The sequence below is a fragment of the Dipodomys merriami genome, unplaced genomic scaffold, assembly GCF_024711535.1.
Source record: "Dipodomys merriami isolate MVZ:Mamm:240054 unplaced genomic scaffold, mDipMer1.0.p SCAF_17, whole genome shotgun sequence".
NCBI classification, from domain to species: domain Eukaryota; kingdom Metazoa; phylum Chordata; class Mammalia; order Rodentia; family Heteromyidae; genus Dipodomys; species Dipodomys merriami.
The window spans coordinates 28,069,747-28,090,042 of NW_027203048.1; the positions used below are offsets into that span (position 1 = coordinate 28,069,747).

The 20,296-nt window shown below is 39.2% G+C and overlaps 1 protein-coding gene across 44 annotated transcripts in view; it reads right to left on the reverse strand.

Moving 5' to 3' along the window:
• The window catches only part of Nrxn1 (neurexin 1), a 1,041,346-nt gene that overhangs the window by 526,211 nt on the left and 494,839 nt on the right, over positions 1-20,296 (reverse strand). For all 44 annotated transcript variants that reach the window (XM_070025560.1, XM_070025561.1, XM_070025582.1 and 41 more), the window contains one exon: positions 18,878-19,068. In XM_070025560.1, coding sequence (XP_069881661.1) covers positions 18,878-19,068 — 191 coding nt within the window. The remainder of the gene's footprint in view (positions 1-18,877; positions 19,069-20,296) is intronic.

The window sequence follows — 20,296 nt, forward strand, 5'->3', positions numbered from 1 at the left end:
TCCGGAAGTGGAGCTGTCAAGTTGTAGAACATCAGTAAAAAAAAAGTTGGCGCAAATAAACCTGGGAGGACAGCATGCAGGCTCCGGCTCTGAGTTCAAGGCCCAGCAGCAGCAGCAGCAGAGAGAGAGAGAGAGAGAGAGAGAGAGAGAGAGAGAGAGAGAGAGAGAGAGAGAGAGAGAGAGAGAGAGAGAGAGAGAGAGAGAGAGAGAGAGAGAGAGAGAGAGAGAGAGAGAAAGAGAGAGAGAGAGAGACAGACAGACAGACAGACAGATAGAGAGACAGAGAGACAGAGACAGAGACAGAGACAGAGACAGAGACAGAGACAGAGAGACAGAGAGAGAGACAGAGAGAGACAGAGAGAGGAGAGAGAGAGAGGGAGAGAGAGGGAGAGGGAGGGAGAGAGAGATGGACAGAGGGAGAGAGAGGGGGAGAGAGAGAGGGGGAGAGAGAGAGAGGGAGAGAGAGAGTATACAATCGATACTTGATTTTATGTGTGTTTCTACTGCAGATCAGTCACCAACCATATCAGGATGGCATTTAAAAAATGCAATTAATTAACTCCAGCAAACTATCAATGCAGAACATGAAGAGGGTAACCTTAGAGATCCATAATACACTGCTCTGGTCTATAAGTTTACCCTCAAAAACTGAGAAATTGGTTGCCTTAACATAATAAGTAAAGCTATATTATATTAGGCTGGCATTGATCCCATATAATTTGTGTAGAAAGTACTAGATATTTTTACTTCCCCCATTTTGAATAAAAGAAGATTTATTCACTACTGTCCATTAACCTCAATATTCAAAGATAGTATGTCTTTGATCTGAGATAAGCTAGATACTACTTTTGAAATATTCAATTTTTGTCTTCACATTTCCATTCTCTTTTGCCTTTTCTCTAATTTAAATTTCAGGCCATTGTATTTTAGTTACCTCAAAAAGGATATGAGTCATAACTCAAAGATATAAAATTAGCTTTCTGTAGTTGAGTCTTAGGAGCCTAGTCTCTTCTAGGAACAAAACAGAATATAGCATGCACATGAGGAAAGTAGAGCTTTCTTGGACCCCATGTGGGGCAGCAGTAGAAAACTTGGAGATACTTTATCACACAAAACAGTCACTGGTGAATGCTTAAAAGAGGGCTCAGGTTTCTAATGTAAGGGCCGAGCATTGGTGGGTAGAAAAGCTACAGGCAGATTTAGGAGAATGATGTCAACTGTGTGTGTTTCCTCAGGAGAGCCCTGAGCAGCAAGGAGATGCTTGAGAAATAGAAATATGGTAGATTTATGTAGGGTGAGGCTTGGAGAACTGCTCCAAACTTTTATCCTCACTGTGGCCTGAGAGTAACAGAATAAACATTCTCTGATGGTCTAGAGTAGTAGAACATGTCCCGAGATGGTCCTGCACATAAGAACAAAGAGCCTGCATTACCATTCAGTGGGCCCCTGAGTTGTGACTATGGAATATTTGAGAAGAGGTTCCATGTTACCTCTTTCTGTCTCTACTTCCCAAAAGGCAAGTAAACTGGAATTCTTTGCTTCTCATCTGGAATATTTTAGACATAACTCCAAGGAAAGAAGAAAGGTTATATTTTCACTCGTTCCAACAATCAGAGCTCAAATAGATAGCAAGGCGAGTTATAGGAAGTTAAATTTAACTACCTTGGATATGAGAGAATGTGGGCTGAGTTTACACTTTCACATGTCAAATATCAATGCAAGGACATGTCCCTTGTCTTCATTTGTTGAACCAAATTAATAAAAAAATCCTGGCCTAATAAATTGGGCGATGGTGTGAAATTGAATGAAGAATTCCAGCCTCGGCTTTTAGGCTTTCAAATGTAGAATTTAGTACTGAAAGCTAAAGATAACCAATTTTCTTTCCCACTGCATTTTCCTAAAAGAGGTATATTCAGTTTTTACGTGTTTTTCTTTCTTCCATGTTCCTAGGACTAGATTCTAAGCATAATTAGCTGCCAATGAATATTGTCACTTATCAATTTGAATGAGTTAATGGAAGAAAAAAGTAAAAAAGAAAATAATGTAAGATGCCATGTAGGCAGAGAGAACTAATTGAATAATGTACTTCCTTCCTCTACCTCCCAACATCCTACCACAATTCTTGTTTTCCTATTAGCAAACTCATTCACCAGACTTACCAGAGCTTATTGAAGAAAAGTAATAATCTTCACCCGGTTTCATTAAAGAGCAGAAAATATCAGTGCAAGTAGTGCAGGATATGAGCCTTATCAATATCAAGGCAGAGGAGTTTGGCTTTATAAATAAGAGATATGTTTGCATTTTCATTACTGAAGCTGCACTTAGCTCCCCTACTTAGTACTGTATTTATAAACTTTTCACATGGCAGACAGTGGTCTCAAGTCCCTTGGTGGGCTTCCATAGGAAGAGAACAAAGGAAACTCTTAAGTGGACTTAGCCCTGGGTACCATTACCACCTCATCAAAGATGCAACTTCTCCTTTTGATCCTAGGAGTGATGGAAGGAAAGTGACCCATTAGCACTAATGGGCCCTTGCAGGTGAGGTCTTATGCAGAAGAAGGAGGATTTGCTCCTTACTGACCCTGCATGTGTATATAACAGCCCAGATGGACGTCCATTAAAAGCCAAGCTCCCTGAAGAGTTGAATCTAGCCTGTTGCTCCTTTTCAAAGGACTACAGCCTGAATGTTGCTCCTTTCTTTTAAGTAGACCATATACACACTTGATAAGGAAAAATAGATTGGGAAAATTTTCAGCAGAAGATGCAGAGAGAATGTGTAAAGTAGCCAAGCTCATAATATTTAAGTCTCTTAAATACTAATCATAATCATATATCTAGCACCAGATATATGCATCACATATTTTGCAGGGTCATTGGCAAATTATTGGAGGTGATATCACATGATCTATTTCCCAGCTGTTGGGCACAAATGAGTAGGGAATTGTATACATGCTATTTAGTTCTATCGGACTACAAACTGGTGGGCCAATCAATGACTTCCTCAATCTTGGGCTTGTTTAATTACACAAATTTTTTCATATTTGAAATGGAGTTAATGCTTACCTGGTGAGGCCATGAGGATTGTAAAAAACATATTTAAAGCAGTTGGTGTGTGCACCATGTATTCAGCAAATGACTGCCAATGGTACAGCTGTGTTAATATGTCTGAGAAGAGTGTATTTTCACCATGTGGATTCTGTGCCTAGTGCCTGAGAAATTCAGAAGAACGAGTTCAATTTGTCCCACTGTTTGTAGTGGAACTAGAGAGACAAAATGTGAAATTTGAAAATCTTTTATGGATTTAAAAAAATACTTGATTTGATTCAATTCACAATCATTTGTGTGCTTTAAAATGTGTCCAGTAGCCTAAGAGGCTACTCTGACATACACAATTTGAAACCCAGCAGTATTAAACCTGGTAAGTAAAGCAAGAAAGCTGATTCCTAAGTGTCTGCTAGTTTAATAGAAATAGATCAGGAGTTCCCCCCCCCCCCCCCGCTTTTTTTTGAAACAAAGTCTACGTATGAAGCCAGGGCCAGTTTATAGATTCAAACTGTGTCTCAGAAAATCAGAGAAATGAAAGCGTTTGTGAGCTTGCTTTGTAAGGTGGAACATGATTGAAGAGTTGAGACCAACGAAACGAAGGCAGTTGGTAATGACCTAAACATTGGTTCTAGACATGGGGCACAGAACAGATTTCATGACACAAAATAAATATAGCACTCAAGAAAGGGAATGAAAGATTATCATGGTCTGAAAGAGGAAAACATTTGGCTACTTGGTAAATAATGGTAGATAAGTAAAGTCCAACGAAGAAATTTCAGTAAAAAAAAATCAATAAAACATGATAGAACTAACTACTTCCTAGGAAAAATAATGAGAGTCCAAAGACAGAGGCCAAGAAGGCTAAGAAATTAGGAAATTCTCAGGAGGAGGATGCCCTTGTAATCTAACATGAAATGTACCATTTGGACAAGTGTGTACTGTGAGGGACCCACTCGTCTATCCAGGCATTTGAGGAACACAGATGGGGGCTCAGGAGAATCCACTGGGAACCATCAGCACAAATAGATAAATTAAGCGTTGGGAGAGGCTTTCTTTTCTCTTACAAAAGGGAGTACAAGACAATTAGAGCAGAATCTCGGCTCTGCAGTACAGTAGCAGGATGCAAGTGTCAAGGCATAATTAGTTCTTTGACTCATCTTTCCTGTTTATTCATATGTGCATTTTGTACGCCTCTTAAACATCTCACTTTCCTTTTAATTAAAAAAGAGCATATATAAAAAGGACAACTGCTTTGTAGATGTGGATAGCTAAGACTCTAGGGAATCTGCTTAAGAACTCTTAAAAGTATCATTCTGGGGGAAAAATGAAGTCATATCCTCTGGTGTACTTTTTTTCCATGGCTTTCCTTTAGAAAGCGCTATTCTATCTAGGTGCTTCTCTCTGACAGGGTTATACCTTAAAAAGAAAAACCTGGGCAACTGTAACTCTACTATCTGTTCTTGTTGGGATTGGCTGGTAGAAGAGAAGCTATTTGCCTAGGTCAGTTTCTGAGCATATTATGTAGCAAGGGAGTCTTCTTTTTCCTCAGTTAACAGTCTCATCCCCAAATTTGTATCATGACCTTGCGTTTTGTTGTATTGGAAATCTATGAGGAAACATTTTCAGATTAGAACTCATCTAGATACCTAGATTTAAACCTCTTTCTATAAATGGCATACCCTATTAGATAGGAGAAAATCACTCGTAATTCTTGGAAAACAAACCCTCACTCAACATATTTCCAAAATAAAAAGGCCAAGTTGCACTATCTTGTGACTATTTAAATACATGATATTAAATTATTGACAGCAAAAATATGGGAAGTTGAGGTGGATATTTCTCTAACATGTATTCACTTACTAGTAGACTAAGTGTACCTTTACAACAAGACTTGAACAGAAAATAATATCTAAGACTGTTGCTAAGTTCAGAGTATACCAAATATTTATTGTTTAATCCAAAGGGACAATTCAAGTAGGTATGCAATATACCAGATTTAAGATAGAAGAACTGTATCTTTATTAAGTCTCTGAACACACGTAGGCTAATTTTAGAAAGTCTATGCTGCTCACCAGTTTGAATCATTCATTGTCTCTTACCTGCAAACATGTTACATCTTCCTTAGTATATGAGTGTTTAACCCCACAGCAACCTATAAATACTTGTTCCTAGGCATGCCTTGGATTCCTAGTGCAATGTAAATTCAAACCATCATTTTCCTTGCATTGGGAAATCACCCTAAAACTTCTCTGCTTTCTAACAGTCACATAGCTATTCTATGTGCTCCCCAGACTAAAATTCCAAAATTATTTTGAACTTATTTCTATATCTACTTCTTTACAATAAAACTAATGCCAGGACTGATGGTTCAACTTTGCCAGAACTTCTGACATTTGTCCTCCATTTTCTTTTCCATATTTCATTTTTAATCTACATTTTCCCATTCAGGGAGTAAGTATTATCTGGTATCCTTATCTCCATCCAACTTCCTTCAAAACTTTAAGTTATCCTCACCCCACAATCTTTTGCACTGAGTGTGTGCCTTGTACCTGTAATCCTAGCTACTTAGGAGGCTGATATCTGAGGATCCTGGTTCAAACTAGCCCAGGCAAGAAAGGCCATGAGACACTTATCTTCAATAAACCACTCAGAAAACCAGAATTAGCACTGTAACTCAAGTGGTAGAGTGCTAGCCTTGAGCTGAATTGCTGAGGGACAGCGCCCAGGCCCAGAGTTCAAGCCCCATGACTGACCTAAAAAAGTCTTTTGCTAAACTTTGAACTTTTTTCCCAGCCAGAGGAATTTGTGCAGGCCAGAGGATTGTGATTATTCACTCGTTCCCTGTTCCCTGATTTTTAGCCAAACTTGGTTATTGTCAAGTCTCTAAACCTGAATTTTGCTGTCACACCACCATTTTCTACAATGCATACTACTTCTGTCATGAATATCTTTCTTTTGCCCATATAGAATTTCAAAATCCTATCTACCTTGTTGGATAGGATTGGAATATGATTTGGATATCCAAATATTCCTTTGGTAGTACATTTGTTTTACTCAATTATAGATAAATATGATTTTAGTCCCAATTTTTATAGGGAAATGTAAACACATGATGACATACTAATGTATGGTAATGAGAATTCATTTATGAGCTGCTTTTTGCAGTCAAAGTAAGAGCATACATTTTTGTGGAAAAGGGAATTTGAGCCTATCCTGGCCTGCTACCTCATTCTGTTTCTGACCATTCTGCCATTGTTAGAGATGCTTTATATTTAGACAGGACCTCACGCTTGAAGCCTCTACTTCACACAATGGACAGTTTAGTCTCTTCAGGCTTATCTCTCTGTGGCTGTTAGATTGCAATGAGAGTTATGCATTTACTTGGCCGCAGAACACCCAGCCAGTTTTGTGGACCCCTGATACTCTGTCCTAATGGTGTGGCCATTCCTTTCCTGACTTTCTACTGGTTTGCAGGGGCCTCACATCATCTAGTCTTTCAGCAACCATCAAAGACTTCTAGGGTTAGGTTTTTTTAAAAATTAAACTACTGCTATTTTTTTACTGCTTGCCAGAAGCAGGTGTTCGAGATGCTATACTAGGTCCTCATATCCACATTGTATTGTTTAAGTTAATATGAAACAAACACAAACAAACAAGGAAGCCTTCATGTTTCACAAAAACCAGAGACAACTGAATTTAAGCCTCTCTGGGTGAGCCCAGATCACTGCACTGCTTTAAATCCTTGTTCATTGGCCTCAAGCATTGCCATGGTCAAAAGCAAAAGAGATAGCACTGACCTTATCATTATAATAGCTGACAGTAGTATGGTATAATACCCCAAACTTTAACCAGCACCTCACGTATTGTTTTACTGGGTTTTGCATACCAAATGAGAAAAGCTTATCCTGGACACAAGCTATTTATCTATGGTTCACCAGCTACGGCTGAGGAGAGCTTACCATGGACATGCATCACAGATACTGCTGTAGCCATGAAAACAATGCCATAATACACCAGAGTCTGGCTGAAAGTCTGATGACCTGAAACTACAGTCATTTCCACTTAATCTACACTGTAAACCCAAAGTGGGCAATTGAACCATTGCTCAGTAACGTTACTTACAAGATACAGGAAACTTCAAGAGCTGGGACAAGTTGAAGGAGTAACATTAATCATGATTAACAAGAGTCCCAGAAAGTTAACTGATTCCTGGAATAATAAGAAATTTTCCTGTAAGTTGAGTCAGACCATGGGAGGGAAAAGAAGTCATTTTGTTTCTATAATATATAGATATATATACATATAGATGTATATATATATATATATATATATATATATATATATATAGGGTATTCAAATTCTTGATGAGCAAGTGAAATTCTTATGACAGACACCAGAATTTGATTTTTAGGTATAGCAGCTACTTTTCAATTGCTTCTCACAAGAATTGAATTAGGAACCTGCATGCATCACTGGACCAAGGGAGTTCTATTACCTAGGTATGACAGGTACATGGTGAGGGGAGGGGAAATTCAATAACACTTGAAGGCAGACATTCACATATTTTTACAGCAATCCTTTGAGAGTTAATATGTTTGTTATTTTTTATGGACAGAATGAAGAATGCTCTCCATTCTGAATTTTTGTTTCTTGTTGGAAGTTGCCAATATAATTGCCTAAAGAGGAATTTTCTTTTTGTTTCTTTGTGAAAAATAATATTCTAACATATACAACATAAAAACAGATTTTGTTTGTGTGTTTGGCTAACAGACTGAGGAGAAGCCGGTGGGAATACTAAGTGAGAAATAATAAAATGAAATTGCTATGGGTGTGTTTGCTTATGTGTGTGTAATCCATCTTCTTTTAAATCTTCTATGGACTGGTGACACAGTGGCAGATGGGGTGTGAATTTGGGTATGTTAATTCATGCCAGGCGAGCTTCATCTTACGGCTATAAATTTTCAAATTCACCTTTACATGAACACTAGATACATTTTTTTTTACCTTTTCTCTTTTTTCCCCCCTATCCCATGACCAACTGCTTCATTTCCTTTAACTGCATGGTATTCTATGAGACTGAGGGTGGGGTTACAGAGATTCCAAACCCCACACATATTGTTCTAGCTTCCAGGAGGATAGAAACTTAGTGTTGGCATCTCATTTTCCATTGGTTCTCACAGCAACACGTGACAATGGTGAGGGGGTTAGCACTGTCCCAACCTGAAGTTTGAACAAAGCAACCTGAAATACAAGCTACTTGCCCAAGACAACACGAGCAATAGACCCAGAAGAATGTTGGCATCTAAGGCTCTGACTCCCTGAGTATATTTCCCTCCATTTTTTCCTACTTTCACTTAATTTATTTTCAATCACAGGGATAAAACAAGTAACATAACTTTATAATGACTGTGCTTGAAATTAGCAGACATTTGTAAATAGCAGATGAGTAATAGCACCTATGAAAACCTGGTATTTTTCCTGAAATTTCTGTATCTCTATATAATTAATGAGAGTTGAAATATGTATTGGTTTTTTTTCTAGTGACCAGAAATGAAATTTTTAGCATTATCTATCTATATGTTAGTAATTTACAAGTTTGAAACTTAGGTATTAAAGAAGAGAAACCATTTCATTCAATCTAGATATGCATTGATATGTCTTTAAATATGTAAACAGGACCAGATAGTAATATTTAAATGATATTATAGATTTGGTTTCAGAATTTACTGTGATGTTGTGCAATGTAAGAAGCTTGGGTCTAGTAGCTCATGTTTGTAATCCTAGCTATTTGGGAAGCTGAGATCTGGAGAATTATCTTCACAGTCACTCCAGGCAGAAAAATCCACTAGGCTTCATCTCCAAAATAATTAACACAAAAGCAGGGCAGGTAGCGTGCAAGTCAAGAAGGTAAACATGAGGGCCTGAGCACAAACACCAGTACTGACAAAAAATGAAAAAGAATTGGCAACTCACTTAATATTTTTGAGTCTTAAAAATGGAAGCATCATATTTTATTCACCTACTTGTTGTAAGGGCTAACACACCCTACTGTGAAATAGAATTCAAGTTAAATTCTTCTTGATGTAGCAACACATTAGATATCAGACAACATGAATGGGAGAAGGATACCCAGATGTGGAATTACAAGGAGATAAAATAAAAAACCTTGTTCTCTAGTCTGAGATCTTCTTAGCCACATCAAGAACACCTTAACAATAATACCAACAGAGTAAAAATAATGTAGCTACAATAACTAAAACTAATGGAAACAATGCCTGGGATTTTTAAATTTAGGTTCATTTTTGCAGGGTTTTTTTTTGTGTGTGTGTTTTTGTTTTTGTTTTTGAGACAGCATCTTACTCTGAGGCCCAGCCTGGCTTCACAATTCATCTGTTTCAGTATCACAAGTGCTAGCCTATAGGCATGCATCATCACAGTTTATAATAATACTTTTGGGTCTGGCTTACTTCACTTAATATGATTTTTTTCCAAGTCTTTTCATTTCCTTATGAGAGGGGTGATGCCATTCTTTCTGATGGAAACAGAATTCCATTGTGTATATATACTAGGATAATCCTAGCAGATCAGCAGATATAGATCAATAGTTACCCAAGACATGGAAAGGAGGCTTTTCTTTGTTTTTGTTTTTAGTGTACTATGTGATTTTCTTTTTTCTTTTGTGTTTTTTACCTCTATGGTTTATCCCCTGTTGCCGCTGTATTTGATTTTGGTACTCTGGGCAATACATATACATATACATATCTATCTATCTATCTATCTATCTATCTATCTATCTATCTATCTATCTATCTATCTATCTATCTATCTATCTATCTATCTATCTATTTATCTAAATTAGGAAAGGGAAGGGGAACAACAAAATGTAAGACCAAGGACAAAGGACAAACCCATGCAACAGTGATACACACAAGACTATATGTTGGAAATGAACTGTACAACTTGGGGGGGGGGGACAGGAGGAAGGAAAGTAGGAGAAAAATGAGGGAGGGAGGAACAAGTTCAATAAGAAATGTACTCACGACCTTACATATGTGACTGTAACCTCTTTGCATATCACCTGGACAACAAAATTATTTTTTAAAAAGATTATTTTTGAAATAGCCCTTTCTGTGTAACAAGCTAGCCTTCACCAGCCTCCAAAGAGAAGACTTGAGAAGAGAGAGCTCCTAGAAACTTTCCTGCAGAACAGGCTTTTCCCTCCCTTCATTTGAGGAATGAGGAACTGGTGCGGACACCTTAATGTTTTGGGACCATGGAAGAGAAACAGGAGCATTGAGGGTGGGCCACAATTCCAAGGCAAAGGTGAAAAGGTCTCAGGGAAATTCCTCATGGACAGAGGGGAACCATGCCAGGGGACCTGTCTGCAAAGTCAGCAGCAGTAATTGACAGGAATCACCCATCCACTGGGGTTAAAATGGAGTGTCGATCAGGACTGCATTGGATAACACAGGACAGAGCCATGAGAGAAGGAAAGAGCTTCACAGAGCTTCCAGACTGGCTCCCGGATGTCCACTGATATCCGTAGTTATAAATTCCCAGGAAGAGGAATAAACGTGAACTTGCCCCTTCTATAGCTGGTGACTGGCCAATGAAGACCACAGCTTCAATCCTGAATGTTGGCTAAGGTTTAACATTGGCCTTTTTTGAAAAAACATTTTGGAAGAATATTTGATTTTATAATATAAAATAATTTCAGACTGTCTTCAACCTGAAATTTTTACATATCATCTAAGTCAGTATTTGGATTAAAGACCTAATACAATATCTCTTAAAGTGATGGCTTGATTTAAAAAAATACTGTGGCTTTCTTATATTAAAAAAAGGCTTATTTCATGCAATACTTTCATATATAAGCCTTTAACATGGTGTCTGAAATATAGGCACTCAGTACCTGACAGCATTGGTAATAATTGCAATGATGAAGGTAATTTATTATATCTTTGAACAGAGAATAAAGGCAGATCCAAGTTAATAGAAGTGAGATCATGCTGGTTTGTGTCTTATTTTAGTTGGAGAAAAATTAAATTGCTGCATTTTGCAGTGACCCATTTACATGGCATCTCAGATTAGCTTGCATAAAAAGAATGTTGTAATGGAAAAAAAAAAGATAGAGAGAGAGACAGATCCAAGACTTAGGCCCTCGAATGAAGACACTCAGTTTCTGTGTATGATTCATATGTATATACCAGTAAAAATGCAAATAATTATGAAACAGACCCTCAGGTTTCTGAAAAATAGATGGAGCCATGCCTAGCAAATTGATAACGTCCAAGATTTTGGTGGTATCGAAATATCACATGAGTACTGAACCTTAAGTGTTTGAAATCTTTTTTTTTTTTTTTTTTTTTTACAGTTTTAGAACTCCAAGGAAGACGTAAGGAATGTCTGGGTTGGGAACAGAAGGGTAAAGAGTTGGGAGTGAGGGTAGAGGAGGAACAAGGCACCATCTTAGAGATGCAGACTGATGTCACACTAGCATCCTCTAAGAACTCTAGGCCCTCCAGAGGGGTTTTCTTCTTTCCCGATAGTTAAAGGAGGTTGTCAACTCCAGTCAGAGCCAGGTGAGCATTCAGAGTTCCCCATATTGTTAGAAACCCTGGAGTGTCAAATAATGCACAGTTGGTGCAGAGAATTCAATGAGGTCTCATGAATAAACATAATCATTCCTAGGATATGATAAGCCCTCAGAAATTGTTAATGTAATTATGAGCATTTAATATGACTATCACTGTTCTAGTTTAATATTTACTTTGCTGCCTCCTGGCTTTTCCATCCTACAAATTTCCATCCTACTGTATGACAGCAGGTCAATCTTGTCTCATCCCCAGCAAGAAAATGTTCTGCTCCCCGAGGCATTAATAAGTGTGTCCTCTGAATATTTCAGTGCTCAGCTCATCATCATCTTCATGACTTTAGACTTTATCCTTGCCCCTCAACCACTGTACCTGGGCTCAGTCAACCTCTCCCCTTGATTTTGCACACAAGACAGTCATTGATAGATCGATAACTGTGGTATGTGAGTTTGGTCTGTGGTTCACTCCTTACTCCTCCCAGTCACAGGATGGCCAGCTATCTCAATTAAAGGTGCTTTACTGAGAAGTTCACAAGGAAGTCCTTTTTTGGGGGGTATTTGGATGAATTTCTGGGTAGGGCCTGGACAGCCAGGTCTGGAGAGGTCATTTGGAAAGTCACTGTGCAAACAAGGAAAAGAACAAGACACCCAGAGGTGCAGCAATACTCCTGGGACCAACAGCTTTGCTGAATAGGTTTCCATGAGGCCCAGTCCCTTTTACTTGTTGTTGGGTTCCTCGATCACGCTCTGTAGAGTAGTAGGATTCCAGATAGATTCAGCTGAGTTTTCTCTTCAGCCCAGAGAGAAGTCTGAGAAACTCAGAAACCACAAAGATGCAAATTGTTCTTGAACGACAGAGATGTTGCCAACCTTGCTTTGCCAATGACCTAGGAGCTTCTGACTATAAAACACAAACTAGCAGAGACAGATCAGTGTCACTGCTGGCATTAGCTGAGAGGTCAGCAGGGAAGGTTTGTCATTGGAGGAGGGTCCCTGCCCTTCACAACTCCAAGTCCCTTCAAGCTTGTGCTGCTCCATCCCACAAAGCCTACCACTCTTTTTTTCTTTCTTTATCCTCTCTTATTTACTTACCATTGTTCTTCTGTTTGAGATAGGACCTCACCCTCATGAGGTAGCCATTGGCTAGGCTTACCCATGAGATCCTCTACGCTCACCTCTCAAGAGCTGAGATTAGAGAGGTGAACCACTGACTGCCAATTCCTGACAGTTCACCTAATCACCACATTGCGACATGACACACTGGTGCCATCCTGAAAGACATTTAACACTGGATTCAGCTTTCCAGGAGACACACACACACACACACACACACACACACACACACACACACACACACACACACACACACACACACACACACACACACACACACACACAAAGCTCCACCAGCAGCACAGATCTGACATGTGGCTCCAAGCAAATCAGCCTTCCATCTTACGCCTAGACTCACCACAGCTGTGAGAACTAACTAGCTGCCTCGCTGTGTGGCTGTGTGGACCAACTCATCCTGAGCACATTTCCCTCATGAGGGAGAGAAACTGGTCAAAACAGTGATTCTCTAGAATACGTCTTGCTCCACATTCCTGTGGTCTCCTGGTGGCTGAGAAAATTGCAAATAGAGATGGAGGGAGTTGAAAAAAGAAATCTGTCCTGAGTGCAGGAAAGTTGCAAAATCAGTAAAACGGGGAAAGAAGAAGGCAGAAAGGAAGAACTGCTAGAAAGGAATAAAGCACATAAACTCCGCGAACAATAGTGTAAGCTGGTCCAAGGATTACAGGAGAACAGGAAAGTCTATCCAGCCAATGGTTGGATCGCAAGTCCTAGATAATTGGGCATGTGATGTCTTACAGGAATGGAGGAGGTGAGAATGGATTCAAACAAACTGACAAGAGCTTTATACTGAGAGAATAGCTTAGGACTGATTTCTGCAAAGCCTGGGAATGCGATGAAAATGTCAGAAGAGAAACAATGGTTTCGTGTCTCTAATTGAATTTCAAGTAACTGCTCTGCAATTCTTGTGTGAGAAAGGGAGTAACAGAAATGTCAAGTATTAGTTTGACAAACTCAGAGCCTCATTGCCTTTGTTCTGTGATAGGGTTATTGTCTCCTGGGTGGTCTCCCAGCCTCTGCCCATCCTCTGTATTGAAGTCAATATCAAATTTTAATTTTGATTTTCAGGGCTTTGCACATGAAGTACTCTACCACTGAGCTCCATCTCCAGCCTAGCAAAGGAGAGTCAGTGCTCTGTAAACTCCACTGTCTTGTTTAAAACCATTTCCGGTTCCTCCCCCCTCCCCCCGTCTACCTTGCATTTAGGGTCATTACAAAGGAGCAAAATACCCTGCTTCTTGCTGAGAAGCTATAGAGAGACTCCTTTTCCGGAGGTTTTTCATTTTATACCATTAAAATCAACCTGTGTAGATACAGCCAATTGTTATAAAGAAAAGCGCCCATCCCCAACAGCAGAGCAAAAGCCTGCCATGTTATTTTCTAGAGAAAGTGATGACTTGTTTACTCACATTGTTAAATCCTGTCTTTGAGAAATTTGAAAGTCAGATGAAGCCTAACGCAGGCAGAAATGGAAGAATACCCAGGGATAAAAGCAATAGGTAAAGTCCCAACATGGAAAGGGAGGGAGGAGCAGAGGACTTAGGAAGCCAACAGAAGTTCTCTAGAGGCAAGGCCAGCAGACAGGAAAGAGATGGTCTCGAGGCTTTTATCAAGGTGAGGAAATGGAGTTCAGAGAAGGTTTTAAGCACAAACGTCTCATTCTCTGGTTGCCTCATTCATCAGTGGCTGAAATGATTTCTTCCCAATGCACCCTTTGAATAACACTGCTCAAAGGGCAGCAATGTTGGCAAATCCCATTCCTTACAAATAAGAAATATGTTGAAGACAGCCTATCCAACAGGCCCTTCTTTCATTTTTAATGTCATATCCTGCTCAAAGGCCAAGTTCAAAGTCAAACATTTCTCTGAACATTTCCTCTTTGAATGAATATCTAGGCAAGGCAAATATCTATAGATGTCCTATGGACTGAATGCACAAAGTGCAAGCATGTTTAAACTTGATTAGAATTTCTGAATAGAATAGGGTCAACTGACTGTATATATATGTATATGCATATATATACACACATTTTTTTTCTAATAGAGTTCAGAAAGAGTAAGAAAATGAGAATACTGGACAAGGTAACCAGCTGTATGATGGAGTAATCTGAATTCAAAGAGTAAAGACCAAGAATTCAATCTATCTTCAGACCTTTGCTTGGAGTTGGGGTCTGTTTGCCGGAAAATCCCTGGCATTTGTTTCTGACATAGGGACTATTTAGTGATTTAGGATGTAGATGCCAGGAAGTAAGCTACAGGCTGAAACTAAAGGAGTGATGTGGAGATGGTTAAGGAAAACACAGATTGTGAGGTAGCACAAGATTTAAAGCCCTTGGAGGAAAAGAATTGGGGGTGAGCGTATAGAGATAGAAGACTAGACAAAGCACTGAGTTGACCTACATTTGAAATGATCCATTTTATGTAGTTTTACATAATGACCACCTGAGGGTACTATGTCCTCTGTACCCAAGAATCTTCACTTTTACCCCATCAAGGAAAGCTATTCTCAATTTGCTGAAGGACAAAGTCAGGTTAATATCCTAAAGAAATGGACACACGGAAGATGAGGACTGAAAACAATTCTATTTTTGTTCCTGAACTCCATTAATGGATAAGCAAGACTGACCTCAATTCAAAACCCTGGGTAATTGCCAGGCTCCCTTACCCCCATTTAAATCTATTTAGTAGTTAGCAGGCACTCAATAAGTGTTAGAGCCTTCACCCAGCACACAGATAACAAACATACAAATACACTAAATATAGGAACAAGAGAAGCAGCATAAGGAGGATTTACATCCACCTGTTATCTCTCTGAAGGGGGCAGGACTCAGAAGTTCCGAAATGAATAGAGAGCTATGGCTAGAAATCACCCCAGAGAACAAATTTATGTTCTTCCTTTCATCGCCTGGTGCAGCTTGTACATAATAGGCAGACGGAATGGAACACAAACAGCTGGGAAATAAAGATGAAAGCAAAGCTGGATCAGCAGGGAGAGATATACAGCCCCCTGAGAACCTGGCCGTGTCATGAAGGATAATTTGAACAAGGTCACGCCACCTGCATGGGATTCCGCCCCTCAGGGAAAGAAGATCAGAGTGTTGTCCATTTCTGCCCATCTCCCTCTGAGCCCATGGAATCCACAGCCCCCAGCTTTTGAAATGTCTACACTGCGGTTTTGTCTATAAAGTGAAGCAGAGGCACAGACAAAAGTAGGCATTACAGCAGAGGCTAAATGTGGAATTTTAGATGTCTGGAAACAAAGAAAATCGGCTTCCCAGAGCCAAGGAGTAGGTTAATGTCAGCACCACCACCAGACAGCATAGTTTGTGGCCCTATGCTGCCCTCTAGTGCTTTTATAAGGTATACTCATGTGAGGTGGGGAAAGAATCCTCACTCAGCAGATCAATGTGATTTCAACAGAGGACTGGTAACACAAAAAGTAAAACTCTAACACAAAAGACAATCCAAAATGTATACAACAGTGAAAGACAGCTTGAGTTTGGACCGGCATCGAACATCCACTGCTTGAGGATTGTACCATGGATGTCTCCCAAACCAGAAATGTTTAGCATTCCTGAGCATCTCTTTGAGATCATGACTGCTTCTGTTAGCTTGGCATGGGATCCAGAAAGCTACATTTCACAACCACAACACATAGCTCTAATGGGTTGAGTCGAATGGTTTCCCTTTGAGCAGAACCAAAGGCATTCAGGATGCAAAGTAAACCTGAATAATTTTAATTCCTTAAGGGTATCACTTATAGGAAAAATAACCATAATATTAAACAATTGGCTCAAATAGGGCCATATTATTTTTTTTAATTCCTGCCTCTAGAGTGGCTCAAGTCTATGTGACTAGCATGCATGTTGATTTGAGAATGAGGGTTCACATAGAAGCTCTCATATATATATAATATAATATATAATGTATAATATATTATATATAAAATTTTCACTTAAATGCTTGTGGGCTTCCAGGTGGGAAGGAGGACCACACCCAGCTGCTTTTACTAGTCCTTCAGATATCCCTGTTAGATATGAGGACTTCTTGCTACACCTTGTTTCCGTGTCCCCGATATGTTCCCGATGTGGTTCTAGTCTCCTGGGTATTGTATTCAGTCCTTGAACACCTGGTCCTTTGGACAGAGGCTTCTCATGACTTTTGCCTCCCAGCTCTGCTAGGCAATGGAGTACAAAGTCAATACTCTCCATTTGGAGTACAAAGTCAATACTCTCCATTTGGCTAGTACCTCCAGCTACACACATGCTAGCCCAGGATGGCAGATAGATAGATGTCAAGTCAAGGGGACTCACGTGCCCCCTCTTGTGGATGGCTCCTATGACAGCAAGTCTATGTGGAGGTTATTGTTCCTGTTGAACTGGGTGTCTGATTTAATTGTAAGATCTTGTTCTCACACTTTAGCCAGGTCTACTACATCTGGAAACATTTAGAAACATCACAAGGTTTAAGGGGATCACCCTGAGTGAAGAATCTGATTGTCCATCCAGGACAATTTAAATTGTGTGGGATTTTAAAAATGCAACCAAGAGTCTGACATTATACTATAATATGTTGTTGGTGGAAGTGAGAATTTTATTATTTTTAACATGAGGAATGTCCATTTTATTTTAAAATTTTTCAGAGTTAAGACACATTCCATGTTAAGAGAATATTCAGCTTTGTAGGGATCAAAGATGTGTAAAGCTACCCCTACATCCACCCACTCTTCCAGAAACAGTACTTCCAGTTTTTGTGAATCATGAGTGAATGTTAAACTTCCCAGAAGACAGTGCTTAAATATTTACCAGAGACATGTAACCCAGAGCCTCACACTGTGTTGTCTGTGCTTTCAGGCTGTGGGTCTATGTGTGTAACACACTTCCACCAGTGTTGAACTGTGCCTTTCCCCCACAATTAGTCTCTGATATGGTAGTGTGGTACAGAGGGTCTCCAGAGAAGTTCATGAATCTTCTCTGAGACATCTCCTATGTGGAATGGTGTTGTGTTGCTTTATTGTGGTGGCTGGCTGGGCCAGCGCACTAAATTTATTAATTCCATCCTTTACCGTGATAATCACCACCTGAGTCCACCCTGTAAAACAGAGCATGCTCCAAATGTGAATGAAGACATACTCCATCAGAGAGAAGATACAGAATGAGTCCTGGTGTGGTAAACAGCACTCTCTTTGAATTTTGGGGTTATTTTTCTGAGCTCCATTGTTACACTGGCTTTCTTTGAAGTTAACAAGAGGTCCACAATGAAAGAAGGGAGAGAGATATGACCATACATTCTATGTGCTAGACTGAAAAAAAAAAACCCACACATGTTCCAGGACTGTAAAGATCATCAATCTATTTTGCAATTGTAGAAAGTGAAGCACTGTTCGCTCTCTTTTCAACTTAGGTTGGACTATTTTCTCTACTCAAAGTTATTTCTGACTTTCCTTTCTAACTCTCCCTTATATTTAAATTCTGAATCACAGGTAAGGGATACTGTCAATATTCAATTAATTGCTCTTTCCAAGAAAAATATGCCTACAATCATATAATCAAGATTCAATATGGTGGAAAAACATGAGTTTAGTTTTCCTGAACAGCTGGTAAAAGCAGCCTTTTCCCCGTACTATAGGGGATGGAATTCACCAGGGGACACTTTGGGGAGGAGCCATGCTCAGAACTCCTGTTGGTCAAACATTCTGGCAACATCTGGAAACCTCATCAATAAAAGAAAACTCATAAGTTCTACAAGAAGCTCATTCTACATCTGCTTACCTTGAGTGAAAACTAGTGGGATTTAAGAAACTTGAGAATATCTACTGTTCTTCCCAAATATCAAGACTGAGAGTACATTTTCTTACCTGTTAAATTTTAATCACACACGCCTTCTTAGGTGTTGTACTTTCCGAGCAGCTATTAAAAATACATATGTTCTTGCCACATTCAAGAGAGAACAGAGGCTTGTGTGTTGTATTATTAAATATGAACTGGAAATGAGATTCTGGTCAGATTTTGTGGAAGATCTACACATACATGTCCCTAAGCAAAGGAATTTCCACTAGAATGGAGACCATGTGGTTTGATTCTGAGGCCTCTGACTGAGCAGTACTTACTCTTGAGGTCTAAGTTCCTGGCTCCTGCAGTGATTTGCGTGGTGATTTTCGTGTCAATCTTTACGGTGTGGAGATTGCTGGTGTCCCTTGAAATCATCACATTGTGCCATTGATTGTCATTGAGTGGTTTATTTGAGCTCCCTTTGATGAGGTTAGCACCATTTCCCAAGTCAAATACATAATGTAAGTACCTGGAAAGAAGAGGAGATGGGGGAAGGGTCATTGCTTTAAGAAATTTTAATGGGTTTTTATACTAGGTACTATAAATGGTGATTTTTTTTCTCATTTCAGGTGGGAGCCTCTTTGCATGAAGTCCTGAGCATGGATTTGATGAATAATAAACTATTGTTTCCAAAGAAGGTAACTCATTTCACTAGGGTTTTCCCACATCCATAATGCCCCCTCCCCATTTATTTATTCATTTATTTTGCTAAAGATGCTGAAAGGACAATTCTCAGCTGCTTCTATCTTTTTTTTTTTTTTGTTTTCAATAGAGTATATGCCTACTCTTCAAAATCTAGCTCAAGTATCTATTGTTGGATGAAACGCCTTACAAAATTTCCAAAGCTTTTCCTGAACTATTTCACTAATCATTTTAGGAAATTGTGGTAGTTTTCTGTTAGACTTACAGATTCATTTGTATCCAATAGGGTTTTATATTGGTGTCTGTGGGGCTCAGATTTGGTAGGGCTCAGAGATGTGCAAATACTAGCTGCCCTAGTAGCCTATTGTAAATATACAGTATAATTCAGTGAGGGAGTGAATAAATTTCTAAATAAAAAAAGAGGCATTAAAGGAGAGCTTTCTAGATACTCAAGCAGCTGAGATCTCAAGATCACAGTTTGAAGCCAGTAGGGACAGGAAAGGTATGAGACTGATCACCAATTAACTACCAAAAAAGCTGAAAATGGAGCTATAAGTGGGCGGTCCACTAATTTTGAGTGAAAACATAACACACACACACACACACACACACACACACACATACATGCACAAAGATATCCATTTTCTATCATATTCTCAAAGAATCTTCATTAAAAATTCTTTCCAAATTATTCATGGGCCTATGACATAAAATGAAGCTTGAGTGAAATGGAATTTCATGAATTCATTATTTAATTTAGGACAGACTGGCCTACAAACTTGCAGGAATTCTTTGTGGAATTCCATTGTGCGCAATCAGGAAATACATGATGGAAGGAGCGTTTCATGGGATGCCTAACAGCATCAGAACTTGAGGTTACCAGTACTTCATATGAGGTACTGTAGCTACTGCATTTTATCCATATTTACTTAAGATATTGAACAAGCAATACAAATGCATGCATTGTTTGTGTGCCTTTTGTTCTGACCAATTCCTTGAGAGCTTGTTTGGAGGTTCTAGCAGGGGAGCGCAGCTACTCGTACACCCTTGACCGA